We start from the raw sequence: 15043 nt of genomic DNA on the forward strand, positions 1-15043 counted from the left end.
ACAGACTTGCATTTTAGCTATTCAGTGCTCACTCCATGGTAACTTCACGTGCATGAGCTCAATGTTATCTATATGAAACACATGAACTAATGCCCTCTAGTGGTGAAAAACTGTAAAAATGCTTTCAGATTAGAGGCGGCCCTCAAGGTCTAAAGAAATTAGCATATGAGCCTACCTAGGTTTAGCTTTAAACTAGGAATACCAAGAGAATAAAGCAAAATTGGTGATAAAAGTTAATTTGATAGGAGAGGTCGCACTTCCCAAAGCTCCAACTGAAAATCTGCCAATCCGCCGATTATCGTATATATCCTAAAGTGGAGTTCCCTTCAATTATCATATTTTATATCACTATTCTATAGTGCATCACATTCGGGGTGACTCGGCTGTATTCCTGACATCGGAGAATTGGCACAGACGGTAGAGGCCTGGAGCGGCGGCTCGCAGACGGTGGAGCTTCCCCCCCTCGGTGTACCGAGGTCATTAGCCACAGCAGTCATCACAGCACCTCCACACAATTCCTGTCAAGCTCATACCAAGGGAAAAGAGGCACCTAAATTAAAGTGGACTGACTCCAACAAACTTTACAAGATTACGCCTAAAAATTACCACCACGTGGGAAATAAACTTGCAAAGCCGCCTCAATAAATACTTTGAAAACTTCGAGTTACATATGTAGAACCTATTGGAAAAAGCCCCATTAGTCTACTTGATTAACAGATGTTTTGCACACAGTGAACCACCACCGGAGCTTCCTGAAATAGAAGAACCAATAACCTAGCATGTCGCCATTTTAACTGAGGATACACAAACACCAGACCCACAATCAAATATCCTAAAACAGGTTAAACCACCTTACAAGACATCCTATTAACCTTACTACAAGAAGAAACCCTACATCTCTGCTATGAACACTTCATGCAAGGGGAATCTTTATTACGCTAATGTGCCGATCCTAGATTGCACCGGAAAATCATATAAATTTCAACAGACAGTGGGAGCCTCACCGCTGTCCGTGCCTCGTGGGGTTGCCCGATCGTCGCGGATGCTAAGTGGACTCACTTCTCATTTAACACTATCTCTCTAGATGCAAAAAAGGACACTTATCTGGAATGCTGCAGATTCATATAATGCAAACATTAAGCAAGCGGTTCAGATTCATCCTGGAGATCTAACATTGGTACATCCCCTCAGACTATTGCATATCTCTTATACTTATCTTGGGCAGGGAAGTCTATACGGAATGCTTAAACAAGTACCCTATATTCAAACAAAACCTTGTGGCTGATCAAATATTTATTTTAACCTCATAGCTATTGGCAATACAATAGAGACACTGTTCTAGGCTATACAGTTTTACCTAAAGCCTTTTTCTGTTACATCCTTATATAGTGTTATGTTGGTATACATTAAATATTATATTTAAAATTATTTCAACAGTCAGTTTTACGTAAGAGAGCTATCAGATTCGTATTCCTGTTACACCTTAGCTCAACTGTTTAGTTAGGTTCATGCACTTAGATGTCCTATAAGAGAAAGTTATATCTCTAGACTATAATGTTTGCTTGATTTTGTTGTTAATGGTGTATAAAGAAGATGGTGCGCATATTTCTAAAAAGATTTGCCTATTAACAAGAGGCTTGAGGCCAGAGCTGGGGAGAGGGCCAAAGTTTATTTAATTTCCACAAAGAAATGTCTTCTATATTATTTTAGTTGAATATAATCACTCACTTGTTTTCCCTACTAACAAAACCTCCAATTCTTTACCTACATATCAATGTCTATTAAATGGCAGCATCTCCATGCCAGAATAAACAGTTATATCAATAGGCCATGGGATAGCCAAGTTCAATTCTTATATCTCCTAACTAAATGATCTTCTATACCTCACTCCATAGCACAGGATTTATACATTTAATCCTAGAGAAATGCTAGAGAACGGTGCTATGGATATCTTAGAGAATTAACTCTTGCATCAGCTTTGGCCTATAGGTCATGTGCGGGGGAATGGGGACTTATATACTGTTTATTAACTATTGTTGTACAGAAAAGATATATATGCCTGAAATGTACAGTATATTATTACATATTTTTCTTTTTAACCTGTATATGTATCACCAAGTCCTCAATAAAAAGAATAAATATAAAAAATAAAAAGTAAATTGGAAAGTTGTTTAAATTGACATGCCCTATTTGAATCATGAAAGTTTATTTTGGACTTGACTGTCCCTTTAAGCAAAGGAATATGCTTTCAAATGAAACAACTTCTGCTTAAAATAATAACACTTATTAGAATATCAGCAAAGCCAGAAGATAAAGTTTTGCTGTTAAAGAAAAACAAATATTGACAATAGATGCAGGGAAGGGAATCGCTAGTAAAAAAACAAATCCACAAACCAGATTCAAGATAACAGAAAGTGACAAACACGCAACTATAATGCTCATATATTTGCACCATGGTGTCTTAAATATAATGTTTGCCCAGTAGCCCTAATTGCCCTTCCTATCAGGTGAGCAGAACAAGACACATCATTGGACCGAAAACATAGACCACCGCGTAAATTTCTACACCCCCGCCAGAAAACTCTGATCAGCCGACCAAACACTCTCAGTCATTCCTGGCATCAGCAAATCCACAGCGGGTGGAAGATCCTTCTCCCACATGGCAGCACCCTCCCGCTGCACCTCAGACAATCCACCTCCCTTACAAAGTTCAGAAAGGACCTCAAAACATTGCTCTTCGACTGAACGCCCATCCCCCCCCCCCTCCTCCTATCCACTTTCCCTTAGCGCCTTGACACCCTCACGGGTGATTAGTATGCGCTCTATAAGTACCCAATAGATAGAAAAAGATGATTAGTATCAGGTATGAGAAGAGGCTCTGGGTGTGTGGCCGTCCTCCTTAAAGGGGAATAATTCTTTGTTGGCCAGTGCTGTTAGGGTGAGCCAAGATATATAGTTGAAGGGACAGTATACTGTAAAATTGTTTTGTTTCCAATTACTTTTTCTTACCAACTACAGGGTAGAAAATGTATGAGAATTTGCTTTTTAAGGTTTATTTGGGAATATGAAATACAGCAGTTGAATTTGTGTTCTGACGCCACAACCTAATAAAATGGGTTGAGCTTGTAGGTATAATCATATCTCATTACTTTATCACATTGTGTACATATACATGTGTCTGTATCTTATATCTGTAGGTATAATCAGATCTCATTACTGTATCACATTGTGTACATATACATGTGTCTTTATCTTATATCTGTAGGTATAATCAGATCTCATTACTGTATCACATTGTGTACATATACATGTGTCTGTATCTTATATATGTTGGTATAATCAGATCTCATTACTTTATCACATAGTGTACATATACATGTGTCTGTATCTTATATTTGTAGGTATAATCAGATCTCATTACTGTATCACATTGTGTACATATACATGTGTCTTTATCTTATATCTGTAGGTATAATCAGATCTCATTACTGTATCACATTGTGTACATATACATGTGTATTTATCTTATATCTGTAGGTATAATCAGATCTAATTACTGTATCACATTGTGTACATATACATGTGTCTTTATCTTATATCTGTAGGTATAATCAGATCTCCTTACTGTATCACATTGTGTACATATACATGTGTATTTATCTTATATCTGTAGGTATAATCAGATCTAATTACTGTATCACATTGTGTACATATACATGTGTCTGTATCTTATATCTGTTGGTATAATCAGATCTCATTACTTTATCACATTCTGTACATATACATGTGTCTTTATCTTATATCTGTAGGTATAATCAGATCTCCTTACTGTATCACATTGTGTACATATACATGTGTATTTATCTTATATCTGTAGGTATAATCAGATCTCCTTACTGTATCACATAGTGTACATATACATGTGTATTTATCTTATATCTGTAGGTATAATCAGATCTCATTACATTATCACACTGTGTACATATACATGTGTCTTTATCTTATATCTGTAGGTATAATCAGATCTCATTACATTATCACATTGTGTACATAAACATGTGTCTTTATCTTATATTTGTAGGTATAATCAGATCTCATGACTTTATCACACTGTGTACATAAACATGCGTCTTTATCTTATATCTGTATGTATAATCAGATCTCATTACTGTATCACATTGTGTACATATACATGTGTCTTTATCTTATATCTGTAGGTATAATCAGATCTCATTACTGTATCACATTCTGTACATATACATGTGTCTTTATATTACATCTGTAGGTATAATCAGACCTCATTACATTATCACACTGTGTACATATACATGTGCCTGTATCTTATATCTGTAGGTATAATCAGATCTCATTACTGTATCACATTGTGTACATATACATGTGTCTGTATCTTATATTTGTAGATATAATCAGATCTCATTACTATATCACATTGTGTACATATACATGTGCCTGTATCTTATATCTGTAGGTATAATCAGATCTCATTACATTATCACATTGTGTACATATACATGTGTCTGTATCTTATATCTGTAGGTATAATCAGATCTCATTACTGTATCACATTGTGTACATATACATGTGTCTGTATCTTATATTTGTAGATATAATCAGATCTCATTACTATATCACATTGTGTACATATACATGTGTCTTTATCTTATATCTGTAGGTATAATCAGATCTCATTACTGTATCACATTGTGTACATATACATGTGTCTATTTTATATTTGTAGTTATAATCAGATCTCATTACTGTATCACATTGTGTACATATACATGTGTCTGTATCTTATATCTGTAGGTATAATCAGATCTCATTACTGTATCACATTGTGTACATATACATGTGTCTTTATCTTATATCTGTAGGTATAATCAGATCTCATTACTTTATCACACGGTTTACATATACATGTGTCTGTATCTTATATCTGTAGGCATAATCAGATCTCATTACTTTATCACATTGTGTACATATACCTGCTTCTTTATCTTATATCTGTAAACCAAAGATCAATACTTGGAGAGAACAATGAAAAATTAACATTTTATTACCTTATCTCTTCTATACCCCACTGGGAGAGTAATTTCTTCTGCAGGCTGTGTTTACACATTTTATCTATAGCTTGGACCTAAGGCCAGAAACTTTTAGAATAGGTGGGGATACGACAGGTTAAATCAACTATTTCAAATGCTAATATAAGGGTAAAGGAAATACTTGTAAACAATTTTTATACACTCCAGCAGGTAAAGTAGATAATTGGGAACAAATGAAAGGGGAGAAAAGTTTTGAGTAAACTGTCCCTTTAATAACAGATCAATTTACTAAACAATTAAAGTTTTTTTGTTTTTTTAAGCTAAGACATTGCATAGTTAATATTAATTACTCACCTTTGGTAATTGGAAAGCTGCACAAATACGGCTGCTCTCTGTGCTCAATCTTTGTAACAAGTAAAGGTTTCACATGAACATATCCTGTATGGACATAAACCACAGGTTATGTGAGAAAGGATCCACTATACAGTGTCATATACTTAGCTGGTTACTTAATAAAAACAGATTCCCAAGTTGACAATTATTTTAAAGGGACAGTCTACTCCAGAATTTTTATGGTTTAAAAAAGATAGATAATCCCTTTATTACCCATTCCCCAGTTTTGAATAAACAACACAGTTATATAAATACACTTTTTACCTCTGTGATTACCTTGTATCAAAACCTCTGCAAACTGCCCCCTTATTTTAGTTATTTTGACAAACTTGCATTTTAGCCAATCCGTGCTGACTCCTAGGTAATCCCATGTGCATGAACACAGTGTTATCTATATGACACACATGAACTAACACCCTTTAGCTGTGAAAAACTGTCAAAATGCCCTGAGATAAGAGGCGGCCTTCAAGGGCTTAGAAATTAGCATATGAGCCTACCTAGGTTTAGCTTTCAACTAAGAATACCAAGAGAACAAAGCAAATTTGGCGATAAAAGTAAATTGGAAAGTTGTTTAAAATTACATGTTTTATCTGAATAATGAAAGTTTAATTTTGACTAGACTGTCCCTTTAATTCTACTACAAATTACCACACTAGAGTTTGAGTATAAAGTTTTATTGTTTATATTCACATAAATTATATTTTATTGCAGAGGCATTTGCAATTCTAAATGTATAGTTGAAAATATATTTCATCGATATTTGAAATGTACCATGGTGCGTGTGTTTCTCTTTAAACCAATTAAAAAAATAATTGCACATTTCAGTTTTCTAATTCTCAAATTTCTAGGAGCTTGTATTTAAAATACATGACTTTTTTATTTGGACTGATAACTTTACAAGTCCCATTTTAAAAAAAAAAATCAACAAAAAATGGGCATTGTGTGTTGTATAAGTTTAATATTAGGGGTTATATTAACCATCCGCACCTGAAAGAGACATAACACTTAGGACACTGTAACAAGGTACATATTATAAATACATGCAGATGATAACATCTCTGTTATAGCCTTTGACTACCATTTATTATATTCCCTGGTGTATTATGCACTGGAAATAAGGGTCATCTGCCCCTGTGAATAGTAACAGTAACCAGATACTGAGCCCACTAGCGCCGCTGCTTCCCACACCCAGAATTATAATGAAGAGCCTATGACTCTGGGCACTCACTGTGTGTTATGGTATCAGACACATGTATGACAGGATCACTGTGTGTTATGTATCAGACACATGTATGACAGGATCACTGTGTGTTATGTATCAGACACATGTATGACAGGATCACTGTGTGTTATGTATCAGACACATGTATGACAGGATCACTGTGTGTTATGTATCAGACACATGTATGGCAGGATCACTGTGTGTTATGTATCAGACACATGTATGGCAGGATCACTGTGTGTTATGGTATCAGACACATGTATGGCAGGATCACTGTGTGTTATGGTATCAGACACATGTATGGCAGGATCACTGTGTGTTATGGTATCATACACATGTATGACAGGATCACTGTGTGTTATGTATCAGACACATGTATGGCAGGATCACTGTGTGTTATGGTATCAGACACATGTATGGCAGGATCACTGTGTGTTATGGTATCAGACACATGTATGGCAGGATCACTGTGTGTTATGTATCAGACACATGTATGGCAGGATCACTGTGTGTTATGATATCAGACACATGTATGGCAGGATCACTGTGTGTTATGTATCAGACACATGTATGGCAGGATCACTGTGTGTTATGGTATCAGACACATGTATGGCAGGATCACTGTGTGTTATGGTATCATACACATGTATGACAGGATCACTGTGTGTTATGTATCAGACACATGTATGGCAGGATCACTGTGTGTTATGGTATCAGACACATGTATGACAGGATCACTGTGTGTTATGGTATCAGATACATGTATGGCAGGATCACTGTGTGTTATGTATCAGACACATGTATGGCAGGATCACTGTGTGTTATGATATCAGACACATGTATGGCAGGATCACTGTGTGTTATGTATCAGACACATGTATGGCAGGATCACTGTGTGTTATGGTATCAGACACATGTATGGCAGGATCACTGTGTGTTATGTATCAGACACATGTATGGCAGGATCACTGTGTGTTATGGTATCAGACACATGTATGGCAGGATCACTGTGTGTTATGGTATCATACACATGTATGGCAGGATCACTGTGTGTTATGGTATCAGACACATGTATGGCAGGATCACTGTGTGTTATGTATCAGACACATGTATGGCAGGATCACTGTGTGTTATGGTATCAGACACATGTATGGCAGGATCACTGTGTGTTATGGTATCATACACATGTATGACAGGATCACTGTGTGTTATGGTATCAGACACATGTATGACAGGATCACTGTGTGTTATGGTATCAGACACATGTATGGCAGGATCACTGTGTGTTATGGTATCAGACACATGTATGGCAGGATCACTGTGTGTTATGGTATCAGACACATGTATGGCAGGATCACTGTGTGTTATGGTATCAGACACATGTATGGCAGGATCACTGTGTGTTATGGTATCAGACACATGTATGACAGGATTACTGTGTGTTATGGTATCAGACACATGTATGGCAGGATCACTGTGTGTTATGTATCAGACACATGTATGACAGGATCACTGTGTGTTATGGTATCAGATACATGTATGACAGGATCACTGTGTGTTATGGTATCAGATACATGTATGGCAGGATCACTGTGTGTTATGGTATCAGACACATGTATGGCAGGATCACTGTGTGTTATGTATCAGACACATGTATGGCAGGATCACTGTGTGTAATGGTATCAGACACATGTATGGCAGGATCACTGTGTGTTATGTATCAGACACATGTATGGCAGGATCACTGTGAGTTATGGTATCAGACACATGTATGGCAGGATCACTGTGTGTTATGGTATCAGACACATGTATGGCAGGATCACTGTGTGTAATGGTATCAGACACATGTATGGCAGGATCACTGTGTGTTATGTATCAGACACATGTATGGCAGGATCACTGTGAGTTATGGTATCAGACACATGTATGGCAGGATCACTGTGTGTTATGGTATCAGACACATGTATGGCAGGATCACTGTGTGTTATGTATCAGACACATGTATGGCAGGATCACTGTGTGTTATGTATCAGACACATGTATGACAGTATCACTGTGTGCTATGGCATCAGACACATGTATGACAGTATCACTATGGGCCAGTAGTACAGTGTGTGATGTGTAACTGGCGGTGGCACCTCAGCTAGATGACCAACCCCACAGCAGTGCAAGGGAATGGTACACAGGGCTATATATCTCCTGAATGATTGTATTAAGTAACACATGTCTGTAATAACCAACATGAAAAAAGAGAGATACTCCAGCCCAGTTGGAATCTTTAAAAAGGGACCTTTAATGGTTCATATGGTCCAAAGTACAAAAAAAAATAAACAACGTTTCGGACCTACATTAGATCCTTAGTCATGTCTAAGGATCTAATGTAGGTCCAAAATGTTGTTTATTTTTTGGTACTTTGGACCATGTGAACCAATAAAGGTCCCTTTTTAAAGATTGCAACTGGGCTGGAGTATCTCTCTTTTTTCATGTATGCTGCAAGGGTTTGACTGGCCCTGAACTCGGTGCCCTCTCCAAGGTCATTTGGTGTTGTTCCTGTTTTTGTAATAACCAATACCCAGATTTTATACCTGTATAAAATAATGTATTACCTAGAGACCTGAGGGTCCAGTAATTCTCTATCATCACATCCTTATAAAGCTCTTTTTGTTCTTCAGTTAAACAGACCCACTCCTCTTCCGAGAAATAAACAGCAACTTCATCAAACTCCATTTGCTCCTTCAAAAAAAATAAAAAAAAATCCAACCATAAAAACAGGATTTAAATTGTAAAGTGTAAACCACACAGACTAAACTGACTGTGACAATGACCATGAACAAACCCAGAGCTCGACCAGTGACCCATGAATAGCCCATATGGTCAGTGTGCGCACTCTTCCTGGTGTTGTGTGTGTTGTTTATAGGCCATGAACAAACTCAGAGCTTGGCCAGTGGCCATGAACAGCTAATAGGGTCAGTGTGCTAACTCCTCCTGGTGTTATGTGTGTTTATAGGCCATGAACAAACCCAGAGCTTGGCCAGTGGCCTTGAACAGCTAATAGGGTCAGTGTGCTCACTCCTCCTGGTGTTATGTGTGTTTATAGGCCATGAACAAACCCAGAGCTTGGCCAGTGGCCTTGAACAGCTAATAGGGTCAGTGTGCTCACTCCTCCTGGTGTTATGTGTGTTTATAGGCCATGAACAAACCCAGAGCTCGGCCAGTGACCATGAACAGTCAATATTGTCAGTGTGCTCACTCCTCCTGGGGTTGTGCTGTGTGTGTTGTATATAGGCCATGAACAAACCAAGAGCTTGGCCAGTGACCATGAACAGTCCATATGGTCAGTGTGCTCACTCCTCCTGGTGTGTGCATTTATAGGCCATGAACAAATCCAGAGCTCGGCCAGTGACCATGAACAGACAATATTGTCAGTGTGCTCACTGCTCCTGGTGTTGTGTGTGTTGTATAAAGGCAGCTCGGCACCAGACGTCACACACATCAGCAGATACGTGACAATATGACTGATTGTCCTCACCTCCCCATTCAGCATGTAGATCTCTGAGGTTTGGTTCTTGTTGGTCACATGTGAATCAGCCATAACACTCCAAGAACGGGTTCTGGTCCTTTAATGACATGTGTGACACTGAGTAACATGTACTCACCTTGTCACTCACAGTAACACTGACCTATAAGTAGAGAGAAGGATGTAAATGATATTAATACACAGATCTGTGTCTACATCACACAAACCTCACTGACATCTCAATAAATGAAGAAAAAAAATAGTAAATGCAGCATTTGTGGTTAAATAAGAAGAGCCATTTCCCAAATATATCATTAGTGGGTTTTATTTCCCTCTGGGTCACTGAGTCCTCACCCCAGTGTGACCATAATAAACAATTATATCCACTAGTGGGGTCTAAAGCATCCTGTATTCTAGTTACACTAAATAATAAAGCTTTGCATCTCTGTACCGTATTTATGGATTTATAATACTACATAGAGGGTCACTTTGCCTCACACATCCCTCCCCAGTACCTTATATACAGATATACATTATAGTGAGAGTCCCTTTGCCTCACACACAGTGCCTCCCCAGTACCTTATATATACAGACATACATTATAGTGAGAGTCCCTCACACACAAAGTCCCTCCCCAGTACCATATATACATTATGAGAGTCCCTTTGCCTCACACACACACAGTCCCTCCCTAGTACCTTATATACAGATATACATTATCGTGAGAGAGTCCCTCTGCCTCACACACACAGTCGCTCCCTAGTAGAGAGAGAGAGAGAGAGAGAGAGTCCCTTACTCTCACACACACACACTTAGTCCCTCCACAGTACCTTATATACATTATAGTGAGAGAACCCCTCTGCCTCTCACACACAGAGTCCCCCCTCAGTACCTTATATACAGATATACAATAGTGAGAGTTCATTTGCCTCACACACAGTGCCTCTCCAGTACCTTATATATACAAATATACATTATAGTGAGAGTCCCTCACACACAGTGCTTCCCCAGTACCTTATATATACAGATATACATTATAGTGAGAGTCCCTCACACACAAAGTCCATCCCCCGTACCATATATACATTATAATGAGAGTCTCTTTGCCTCACACACACACACAGTCCCTCCCTAGTACCTTATATACAGATATACATTATCGTGAGAGTCCCTCTGCCTCACACACAGTCCCTCTCTAGTACCTTATATACAGATACACAATATCGTGAGAGTCCCTCTCCCTCACACACAGTCCCTCCCTAGTACCATATATATATAGTCCCTTACTCACACACACTCAGTCCTTCCACAGTACCTTATATACAGATATAATTTATAGTGAGAGAATGAGAGAATCCCTCTGCCTCTCACACACATAGTCCCTCCCCAGTACCTTATATTATACATTATAGAGAGTCCCTCACACACAGATATAAATTATAGTGTGAGAGTTCCCTTTGCCTCATTCACAGTTCCCTTATATACAGATATATACTATTATATACTACTAAATACTTCCATCTGACTGGCACCAACACAGACACCCAATACCTTATATACACAATATAACAGTACACAGCTAACGTATTTACACATGCAACTCACTCCCCAGTGCTATATAGAAAGAATTACGTTCTTATAATTGCCTTCCTTAAGCCACCATTTTGAGCGTTCAGATGATACCAACTAGTTCCCATCCTGCTAAAGAACCGGCGATGTCACGGCAGACACGTGACAGTTGGAGTCAAATGACACAGTTAGCAGGAAGCTGAGTTCTATTCCTCTGACCAGCTGCTTCTTGCTCTCTCTGTGCGATTCGGTGGCTGCCGTCATGTGACTGTAGTGACATCACACTTCTTTTTGCTGGATGGGAACTAGCTGCTACTCACAATATGGTGGCTTCATGCAGGTAACTACAAGCACAGCTAGCTGTATGTTTAGTTGAAGTTAGTAATCTGTCTATATATAAAGCACTTTAGAGGGGACTGTGTGTTTGAGGCAGTGGGAATCTTTCTATAATATTATATATCTGTATATAAAGCACTGGAGAGGGGCTGTGTGTGTGATACAGAGGGAATCTATATATAATATTATATATCTGTATATAAAGCACTGGAGAGGGGCTGTGTGTGTGATACTGAAGGAATCTATAATATTATATATCTGTATATAAAGCACTGGAGAGGGGCTGTGTGTGTGATACAGAGGGAATCTATAATATTATATATCTGTATATAAAGTGCTGGAGAGGGGCTGTGTGTGTGATACAGAGGGAATCTATAATATTATATATCTGTATATAAAGTACTGGAGAGGGGACTGTGTGTGTGATACAGAGGGCATCTATCTATAATATTATATATCTGTATATAAGGTACTGGAGAGGGGACTGTGTGTGATACAGAGGGAATCTATCTATAATATTATATCTGTATATAAAGTACTGGAGAGGGGGCTGTGTGTGTGATACAGAGGGAATCTATCTATAATATTATATATCTGTATATAAAGCACTGGAGATGGGGCTGTGTGTGTGTGTGTGATACAGAAGGAATCTATCTATAATATTATATATCTGTATATAAAGTACTGGAGAGGGGACTGTGTGTGTGATACAGAGGGAATCTATTTATAATATTATATATCTATATAAAGTACTGGAGAGGGGGCTGTGTGTGTGATACAGAGGGAATCTATAATAATATATATCTGTATATAAAGCACTGGAGAGGGGGATGTGTGTGTGATACAGAGGGAACCTCTCTATAATATTATATATCTGTATATAAAGCACTGGAGAGGGGACTGTGTGTGTGATACAGAGGGAATCTATCTATAATATTATATATCTATATAAAGTACTGGAGAGGGGGCTGTGTGTGTGATACAGAGGGAATCTATCTATAATAATATATATCTGTATATAAAGCACTTAAAGGGACACTGAACCCAAAATTCTTCTTTCGTGATTCAGATAGAGCATGACATTTTAAGCAACTTTCTAATTTACTCCTATTATCAATTTTTCTTCATTCTCTTGCTATCTTTATTTTAAAGCAGGAATGTATATCTTAGCAGCCAGCTCATTTTAGTTTCAGGACCATGGATAGCGCTTGCTTATTTGATGCTTTCATTTACCCTCCAATAAGCAAGCATAACCCAGGTTCTCAACCAAAAATGGGCCGGCTCCTATGCATCATATTCCTGCTTTTTAAATAAAGATAGCAGGAGAATGAAGACAATTTGATAATAGGAGTAAATTAGAAAGTTGCCTAAAATTGCATGCTCTATCTGAATCATGACAGATTTTTTTGGGGTTTAGTGTCCCTTTAAGAGGGGGCTGTGTGTGTGATACAGAGGGAATCCTATAATATTATATATCTGTATATAAAGCACCGGAGAGGGGACTGTGTGTGTGAGGCAGAGGGAATCTCTCTATAATATTATATATCTGTATATACGGTACTGGAGAGGGGGCTGTGTGTGTGATACAGAGGGAATATATCTATAATATTATATATCTGTATATAAAGCACTGGAGAGGGGGCTGTGTGTGTGATACAGAGGGAACCTCTCTATAATATTATATATCTGTATATAAAGCACTGGAGAGGGGGCTGTGTGTGTGATACAGAGGGAATCTATCTATAATATTATATATCTGTATATAAAGCACTGGAGAGGGGGCTGTGTGTGTGATACAGAGGGAATCTATAATATTATAAATCTGTATATAAAGCACTGGGGAGGGGGCTGTGTGTGTGATACAGAGGGAATGTATCTATAATATTATAAATCTGTATATAAAGCACTGGGGAGGGGGCTGTGTGTGTGATACAGAGGGAACCTATCTATAATATTATATATCTGTATATAAAGTATTGGTGAGGGGGCTGTGTGTGTGTGATACAGAGGGAAACTGTCTATAATATTATATATCTGTATATAACGCACTGGAGAGGAGCTGTGTGTGTGATACAGAGGGAAACTGTCTATAATATTATATATCTGTATATAAAGCACTGGAGAGGGGGCTGTGTGTGTGATACAGAGGGGATCTATAATATTATATATCTGTATATAAAGCACTGGAGAGGGGGCTGTGTGTGTGATACAGAGGGAATCTATCTATAATATTATATATCTGTATATAAAGCACTGGAGAGGGGGCTGTGTGTGTGATACAGAGGGAATCTATCTATAATATTATATATCTGTATATAAAGCACTGGAGAGGGGGCTGTGTGTGTGAGACAGAGGGAATCTCTCTATAATATTATATATCTGTATATAAAGCACTGGAAAGGGGCTGTGTGTGTGTGTGATACAGAGGGAATCTATCTATAATATTATATATCTGTATATAAAGCACTGGAGAGGGGGCTGTGTGTGTGATACAGAGGGAATCTCTCTATAATATTATATATCTGTATATAAAGCACTGGAGAGGGGGCTGTGTGTGTGATACAGAGGGAGGAATCTATAATATTATAAATCTGTATATAAAGCACTGGGGAGGGGGCTGTGTGTGTGATACAGAGGGAATGTATCTATAATATTATAAATCTGTATATAAAGCACTGGGGAGGGGGCTGTGTGTGTGATACAGAGGGAACCTATCTATAATATTATATATCTGTATATAAAATATTGGTGAGGGGGCTGTGTGTGTGTGATACAGAGGGAAACTGTCTATAATATTATATATCTGTATATAACGCACTGGAGAGGAGCTGTGTGTGTGATACAGAGGGAAACTGTCTATAATATTATATATCTGTATATAAAGCACTGGAGAGGGGGCTGTGTGTGTGATACAGAGGGGATCTATAATATTATATATCTGTA

The 15043-nt window shown here is 37.9% G+C and overlaps 2 protein-coding genes across 4 annotated transcripts in view; one reads left to right on the forward strand and one right to left on the reverse strand.

Moving 5' to 3' along the window:
• Window positions 1–11910, reverse strand: part of LOC128666760 (zinc finger protein 383-like) — a 65298-nt gene extending 53388 nt beyond the window's left edge. Inside the window, exons 1-4 of one of the 2 annotated variants that reach the window (XM_053721535.1) lie at window positions 11828–11910; window positions 10208–10358; window positions 9285–9411; window positions 5418–5501 (exon numbers count right to left, since the gene is read on the reverse strand). In XM_053721535.1, the coding sequence (XP_053577510.1) occupies window positions 5418–5501; window positions 9285–9411; window positions 10208–10270 (274 nt within the window). In that variant the 5' untranslated portion in view covers window positions 10271–10358; window positions 11828–11910. Of the gene's footprint in view, window positions 1–5417; window positions 5502–9284; window positions 9412–10207; window positions 10359–11800 lie in introns of both variants that reach the window. The other variant, XM_053721536.1, reaches the window with a different exon arrangement.
• Window positions 11911–12074: 164 nt separating this feature from the next.
• The window catches only part of LOC128666763 (oocyte zinc finger protein XlCOF7.1-like), a 119346-nt gene continuing 116377 nt past the window's right edge, over window positions 12075–15043 (forward strand). For both annotated transcript variants that reach the window (XM_053721543.1, XM_053721544.1), the window contains exon 1: window positions 12075–12104. In XM_053721543.1, coding sequence (XP_053577518.1) covers window positions 12088–12104 — 17 coding nt within the window. In that variant the 5' untranslated portion in view covers window positions 12075–12087. The remainder of the gene's footprint in view (window positions 12105–15043) is intronic.

Source organism: Bombina bombina, chromosome 7 (genome assembly GCF_027579735.1).
Source record: "Bombina bombina isolate aBomBom1 chromosome 7, aBomBom1.pri, whole genome shotgun sequence".
Classification (NCBI taxonomy): domain Eukaryota; kingdom Metazoa; phylum Chordata; class Amphibia; order Anura; family Bombinatoridae; genus Bombina; species Bombina bombina.